The sequence below is a fragment of the Malus sylvestris genome, chromosome 14 (genome assembly GCF_916048215.2).
Source record: "Malus sylvestris chromosome 14, drMalSylv7.2, whole genome shotgun sequence".
Classification (NCBI taxonomy): Eukaryota; Viridiplantae; Streptophyta; class Magnoliopsida; order Rosales; family Rosaceae; genus Malus; species Malus sylvestris.
The window spans coordinates 90121-98289 of NC_062273.1; the positions used below are offsets into that span (position 1 = coordinate 90121).

The 8169-nt window shown below is 38.7% G+C and overlaps 1 protein-coding gene across 1 annotated transcript; it reads right to left on the reverse strand.

The window, feature by feature from the left end:
- Window positions 1-315: 315 nt before the first annotated feature.
- LOC126600335 (uncharacterized) lies at window positions 316-5747 on the reverse strand. Its single transcript, XM_050266920.1, has 7 exons — window positions 4908-5747; window positions 4240-4847; window positions 3509-4138; window positions 3423-3450; window positions 2811-3234; window positions 510-2231; window positions 316-446 (listed from the first exon to the last, which is right to left on the reverse strand). The coding sequence occupies exons 1-7, from the start codon at window positions 5745-5747 to the stop codon at window positions 316-318; spliced, it is 4383 nt and encodes a 1460-aa protein (XP_050122877.1).
- Window positions 5748-8169: the final 2422 nt, after the last annotated feature.

Below are 8169 nucleotides of genomic sequence, written 5' to 3' on the forward strand. Positions count from 1 at the left end.
AGCTCCACCGACTACTGAAGTTCCTCCTAAGCAGCCTATGTGAAGACTCCCTCTTGTATTTATCTGCTTAATGTTCCTTTTTTTTTTTTTTATGAATGTACAAGTACTTTGCAAGAAGTTGTGGTAGAGATTGCAACATCATTACCTGCATAACGGAACAAAAGTAGGACTTAAACACACAAACCAGAAAACAAGAGAAAAACAGAACAAGAACATTTAAAATTATTCAAAATAAAGATGAAAGATAAAAAGCTTGGGTTGCCTCCCAAGAAGCGCTTTCTTTAACGTCTTGCAGCCGGACGATGCCTCCAGTAATCATCCAAAGGGAACTGGTTCTTGGAGAGGTACAACCTCCACATCATGCTCGGCAAAAGGCTCGTAATATGGCTTGAGTCTATGCCCATTCACTTTGAACACGTTTACGGTCTTCGTACTTCGGATTTCCACTGTACCATGAGGAAAAATATTAGTTACAACAAATGGACCAATCCATCGAGAACGAAGCTTACCTGGAAATAATCGAAGGCGAGAATTAAATAGAAGAACTTTCTGTCCAATGACAAAGTTCTTCCTTAAGATCATCTTATCATGAAATGCCTTTGATTTCTCCTTGTATATTCGACTTGACTCGTACGCATCATTCCGGATTTCGTCTAACTCATTTAATTGAAGCTTCCTTTGCTTCCCGGCAACACTCATGTCCATGTTGTAGGCTTTGATCGCCCAATAAGCTTTGTGCTCTAACTCTACTGGAAGACGGCATGGTTTCCCATAAATTAACCGAAATGGGGACATTCCAATAGGAGTCTTATAGGCAGTCCTATAAGCCCACAATGCATCGTTCAAGCGCATGCTCCAATCCTTCCTACTAGGACTCACAGTTTTCTCCAAAATTTGCTTCACCTCACGATTTGATACTTCTGCTTGACCGCTAGTTTGCGGATGATAAGGTGTAGACACCTTATGTGTGACATTGTACTTCCTAAGCAACGCTTCAAATGTTCGATTGCAAAAATGACTCCCTCCATCGCTAATGATTGCTCTAGGTATTCCAAATCTTGCAAAGATGTTACTCTTAATAAAATCTGAAACAACTTTTGAATCATTAGTTTTGGTGGCTTTTGCTTCCACCCATTTAGAAACATAATCCACAGCCAATAAAATGTACAGAAAACCATTTGAAGATGGAAAAGGTCCCATGAAATCAATGCCCCACACATCAAAGATCTCAACAACCAAAATAGGGGTTTGTGGCATTTGATTTCTTGGGCCCAAGTTACCTGTTCGTTGACAACGATCACATGTTGCACAAAACTCATACGCATCCCTAAACAGACTCGGCCAATAAAATCCACTCTCTAACACCTTAAGTGCTGTCCTCTTTGCTCCAAAATGGCCACCACATGCATAAGAATGACAAAAAGTTAGAATAGATTTAAACTCAGATTCGGGGACACACCTTCTAATTAATTGATCAGTGCAATATTTCCACAAATAAGGATCATCCCACTCGTAGTATTTGGCGGTTTTGACAAGCTTATCTTTCTGAGCACGTGTAAAATCATCCGGAATCTTTTTGATGACCTTGTAATTGATAATATCTGCATACCAAGGGTCAGTAATCTTTAATGAAAACAATTGCTCATCCGGAAAACTCTCACTTAAAGGGATGAGATCTTCCTCTGTGTTTGAATGCACAAGTCGGCTAAGATGATCTGCTACAACATTCTCACTCCCTTTTTTATCCTTGATCTCTAAGTCAAACTCTTGAAGTAGAAGTATCCATCGAATGAGTCGAGGTTTTGCATCCTTTTTTGTGAGTAGATACTTTAATGCTGCATGGTCAGAAAACACAATAATTTTAGTCCCAATCAGATAAGATCGAAATTTTTCTAAAGCGAATACAACAGCTAAAAACTCCTTCTCTGTTGTTGAATAATTCAACTGGGCATCATTAAGTGTCCGGGATGCATAATAAATGACATGAGGCACTTTGTTGACACGTTGCCCTAGAACTGCTCCGACTGCATAGTCTGAAGCATCGCACATCAACTCAAAAGGTAAACTCCAATCTGGTGGCATGATCACAGGAGCTGTGGATAACAACTCCTTAAGCTTGTTGAATGCTACCACACACTCTTTATTCATATCAAATGATACATCCTTTTGAAGCAAACGACACAACGGTCTAGAAATCTTTGAGAAGTCCTTCATAAACCTGCGGTAAAAACCTGCATGTCCCAGAAAAGAACGAACCTCCCTGACAGTAGTAGGGAGAGGTAAAGAACTAACAAGTTCTGCTTTAGACTTATCCACTTCAATTCCCTTTTCAGATATGATATGCCCTAGAACTAATCCATGAGAAACCATGAAATGACATTTTCCCCAATTTAAGACCAGATTAGTTTCTTGGCAACGTTTTAAAACTAGGGACAGATTATGTAGACATGTATCAAAAGAATCACCATAAACAGAAAAATCATCCATGAACACTTCAATTATTTTCTCAATCATATTAGAAAAGATACTCACCATACACCTTTGAAATGTGGCAGGTGCGTTGCAAAGTCCAAACGGCATCCTTCGATATGCAAATGTACCAAATGGACATGTGAAAGTCGTCTTTTCTTGATCCTCTGGAGCAACTGCAATTTGATTATATCCAGAATAGCCATCAAGAAAACAATAATGAGAATGACCAGCTAACCTTTCTAACATTTGATCAATGAATGGGACTGGAAAATGATCCTTGCGTGTGGTGTTGTTTATCTTCCGATAGTCTGTACAAACTCTCCAACTATTTTGCACACGTGTAGGCACTAGCTCATTAGCTTCATTCTTAACAACTGTGACTCCTGATCGCTTTGGAACTACGTGAACAGGGCTCACCCACTTGCTGTCTGAAATAGGATATATGATGCCAACATCAAGAAGTTTGATAACCTCTTTCTTGACGACCTCCATCATGAGAGGGTTTAAACGCCGTTGAGCTTCCCTTGTTGGTTTTGCACCTTCCTCCAACAGAATCTTATGCATACATGTAGCTGGATTTATACCTTTGATATCTGTAATGCTCCAAGCTATCGCAGTTTTATGATCCTTCAGTACCCGGATCAGTTTCTCCATCTCCTCTGCTGTGAGTTGTGATGATATGATGACTGGTAATGTTTCTTCCTCTCCCAAAAATGCATACTTCAAATATTCAGGAATCGATTTAAGCTCTAATTTTGGTGCCTGAATCACAGAAGGAAGATTTTTTTTGTTAGAAATAGGAAGAGAAATAAAATAGGCAGAAGATTTACCGTGAATTGGTGAAAGAGACTCAAGATCTGCCATAGTCTGAATTAATTCTTCATCAATGTGCTCGAAAGTATTAAGCTTTTCATGTGTAATGCTATGCACTAACACCTTTTCTAAATTACCTTGTCCCACACTTTCATTAAAACAATCCTGCACAAAATAGTCAAACGCATCAATAGAGAAACAAGATTCAAAATCATTAGGGTACCTCATAGCATCGAAGATTCTGAATTTGACAATTTCTCCATCAATTTCCATGGTCAAGGTACCATCATAGACGTCAATCTTTGTACGTGCCGTTCTAAGGAATGGTCTTCCCAATATAAGAGGAAGTGCAGTAGGCATAGGGTCATGTTCCATCTCAAGAACAAAAAAATCAGCAGGAAAAATAAGCTCATTCACTTGCACAAGTACATCCTCCAATAAGCCTTTCGGATATCTATTTGAACGGTCTGCCAACTGGATTATTACCTTTGTTTCCTTCAACTCTCCAAGGTTCAATGATTCATACACTGAATATGGCATCAGATTGATGGATGCCCCCAAATCACACAATGCTCTCCCAAACTCTTTCCCTCCAATTACACATGGAATGGTAAAGCTACCGGCATCCTTCAACTTTGGTGGTAGCTTCCTTTGCAAAACAGCTGATGCTTCCTCACTTAATGCCACAGTTTCTTGATCATTGAATCTCCTCTTGTTTGTACAAAGCTCTTTAAGGAACTTTGCATACTTGGGCACTTGTTTTATGGCATCTAAAAGAGGTAAGTTCACTTGGACTTTTCGGAAAGTATCCAAGATTTCCTTATCAGTTTGCTCTTTCTTTGACTTCATAAACCTGCGAGGGAAAGGAATAGGGACACATGAGTTAAATGAATTTTGAATTTCTTTTCTTACAGTATTAGAATTTTTTTATTTAATTCAACTGCTTTAGAAGACTTTTCAATTTCTGTTGAAGCTTCATCTTGCTCAAGATTTTTGGTTTGTAACTCCCCTTGTTGCATCCTTGGATGCTCAAAAACTTCTTTTCCACTCCTTAAAGTCATAGCATTTAACTGCTCCGCATTTGGATTGGTCACAGTTTGGCTTGGTAACCTTCCTGGTTGGTGTTGTTGCCCCATCAAACTTGCTAACTGACTCATTTGGCGCTCAAGGTTTTCAATTGCTTTGTCTGTTTTCTGTTGATGAGATTGAGTAGAGTTAGCTAAAGAAGCAATTAAATCCTCAAGAGACTTACTTGGAGCTTGTTGTTGTTGAGGCTGAAATGGTGCATGTGGTCTTGCTTGAAAGAAGCCAGGTGGACGGTTATAATTGTTAGGAACAGATTGTCCATTGTCTTGATTGTTCCATTTTAAGTGTGGATGATCGCGCCATCCTGCATTATAGTTGTTGGAATATGGATCATACTTTTGCCTTTGTTGCCCTTGAAATCCTCCTAATGCATTAGCTTGCTCAAGACCACCTTGATCCATCAACGAAGGGCACATGTCCGTGACATGTCCCATCATTGAACATACACCACACACTTGTTTTGGAGCCACAATAACCTGTTGCACAAGATTAGTCAAGTTAGCTAATTGTAATTCAATACTAGAATTAGCACTTACCTCGTTAACTTTCTTAAAAGGTAGCTCATCTCTCCCTCCAAATTGTCGTGTGTTGCCAGCAATGTTCTTTAATAATGCCTTAGCATTTATTGGTGTCTTGTCCATGAATGCTCCTCCACTGGCTGCATCAAGCATTATACGATCAGTACCACATAATCCTTCATAAAAATACTGTATTAAAAGATGCTCTGAAATTTGATGATTAGGACAAGATGCAACCAAATGTGTGAATCGCTCATAGTAATCTCCAAAGGGCTCTCCATGTTGTTGTCGGATTGCACATATGTCTTTCCTTATGCTTGCAGCTTTGGTGGCTGGAAAATATTGCTCCAAGAATGCTTGCTTCACCTGGTTCCAGGTGTTCATTGATCCCGGAGGTAAATTGTAAAGCCACTCCTTTGCCTTAGCTTCTAATGTAAATGGGAATGCTCTCAACTTGACTTGCTCCTCATTCACATTTGCTGGTCTCATTCCTGAGCATACTACATGAAACTCCATAAGATGCTTGTTGGCATCCTCTGTTGAGAACCCATGGAACTTAGGCAAATAGTGAATCATGCCGGACTTGAGCTCACATCCTCCTTCGTCATTTGGATATGTGATGCACAATGGTTGTTGATCCGTGTTTGGCGTTGCCAACTCCCTCAGAGTACGGTTGTCAGCCATGTCTCCTTGTGGTTTTTCCTCCTTTATTGAACTAAAATGTGGTGGAGACGATGATGATGGTACGGACACCAATGCTTGATTCTGTTTGATTTCTCCTCGAACCTTTCGAAGTATTTGTTCAGGCTCAGGATTGTAGGGAGCTATATCAATGCTTTCGGACCTTCGAGTTTGCATATACTACAAAAAGTACCTGAAATAAACCCAAAACCAAAAACACTAAATAGACAAGAAATAGAAAATAATACAAATAAATAAAAATAAAAATAAAAATAAAATATAAGCAATCAGAAATAACAATCCCCGGCGACACGGCGCCAAAAATTTGATAGTAATTTATAACGCACCACAAAGTAGCACACAATAATCCTATTAATTTTCCTTATTAACACTAAGATTTGTCAATTGTAGCATATGAAAATAAGGGTCTTTCCCGCAGAAGATTGTTTTATCCAAATACTTAAAAATGTCACAAAAACAGGGTGGCTGTCTCCACTGACCAGCCACCGAACAATAATTATTAAACTAACTTACACTTATCCAAATGCAACGAAATTTTATACTCATAAACTAGACACACAGTACGACAGTCTCACAAATTTTTGGGATTTTTGGAGTTGATTTGCTATTTAAATTAAATCGTACAAAAACAGTACAGAAACAGATTTTAAATAATACCAATAGATTTTAATTCACAAGTTAAGAAAACGAGTTAGGGGACATGTTATCCACCACCAAATAATCATGTAAGTATGTTATGTTTCATTCAAATCCCTTTTATTTCCGGATGAAGATGCTCAAGTTGGCTCACTGTTAGAACTCAACCTATTACTCTTTCTTACGTAGTATGTTAAGAGAATGGCGTTTTCAACTTAACTTAGTCCCTAGCATGCAATCTAGAATGGTGTGTTCATAGATTTAACAAGTAGAAATCATTAAGAATAAAAAGAGTTTGAGTCATCACAAGGCATCGTAAGTACTGGCGTTGTCTTACTTATCCTAGAAATCGGTTCACATGTTAACCACAATTAACAAGTGCTACTCTAGAACATATGTAGGTCCTCATTCAACAAGGGCAGGCAGACATATATTCATAGCATTAAAATCCTAAATATGCTCACTATGTATGCATCCATAGAAACACATAAAGAATTTATCAATGACATAAGTAGTGAAACAATTTTCATCCTTTCATAAAAGTCATTCAAACAAAATATCACAACATACTTACAATCATATTCGGGGATTCAAAACAGCCCCTATCTACTAAAAATTAGTTACACATAATTATCAAATTAAACCAAAAGTAAAGCATGAGTTTGAGAAGACAAAACCAAGAAAAATAGAGTGGAGTTTTGCTCTCTGCCGTGCTTCTTTCTCTCTGCGCCCTGCCTCGCACCTCTGCTCTCTGTGCTCTATCACTTCCTCTTCTGCCCGTCAGTCTCTCCCTTTGCTTCTTTTATTTTTTTTTATCTCTAACAGTTTTTTTTTCTTTCGTTTCTGTTCTCTCCGTCTTCTCTCTTGTCCGAGTCTTTTTATTCATGCGAGCTGCCTTGCTGCAAGAGGCAGCTTTCCTTTTCTTTATTTTCTTCCACGCTGCCAAGCAGCTGTTATTCCGCACCTTTCACGTTCCCTGCACCTTGCTTTTGCTGCTTCTGCCCCCGTCCTCTTCCTTTTCTGCGCCTCACGTCAGTTCTCTTCTCTCCCTCACGCTGCCAAGGCAGCTTTTCTCTTCTTTTTTTTATATCTTTCTCCTGCAGTCCGAGTGCTCCCCTATTTCTTTTGCTTTTATGCTTCTTCTTCCATCCCATTATTCTTCTTTTCCTTTTCTTATTCCTTCCACTCTTCCTTTTATTCTTTCTTTTGTTTTGTTTTTGTATTCCTTCTTTTCTTTTTGCTGAGCCTCACACTGCAAGAGAATAACAAAAGTTCTTTTTCTGCTGCCCAAGGGCAGCTGCACTGCTCTTTTGCTTTCACATGCACGTTTTCTGCCTTTTGCTTTCATCGAAAACCTGCAAATGCAACCTCATAAAATAAACTGGCAGAAGGAATAAGAAATCATGGCCAACTTATAAAAAGAATGTTACACATTAATACTGAAGGTTAGAAATTAATGAAATACAAGACCCTTAACAAACTCAAAGAAATTAATGAAATACAAGACCCTTAACACAATGTAAGGTAAAATGCCACAATTTTAACACAAAAACATCACAAAGACTTTAGAAATGGATGATATAAATGCATGAAATATATGAGTGATCACTTAACAGTTCGCTTATTCGACATTTCATCTTCAGCAGCTTCGATCTTGCCAACTTCATCCTTGATTGCTCTATCTATGGCAGCTGAGAAATCAAACTCAAGTAGTTTCTTCATTTTTGGCAAGCAGCCTAAACCGTGGCCTATGCCACTTGTTTGTACCATACTTGACCAATCTCGAAACTACTGAGCATCAATCAACGTTATACCGTCAAAGACCCAGAAGAGTTTCCCTCAAACTAGGAGGCCAATCACAGCGCGACACGTGTTAACATCAGAAGCCAATCATAGCGTGACACGTGTCAACATCAGAAGCCAATCACAACACGACACGTGT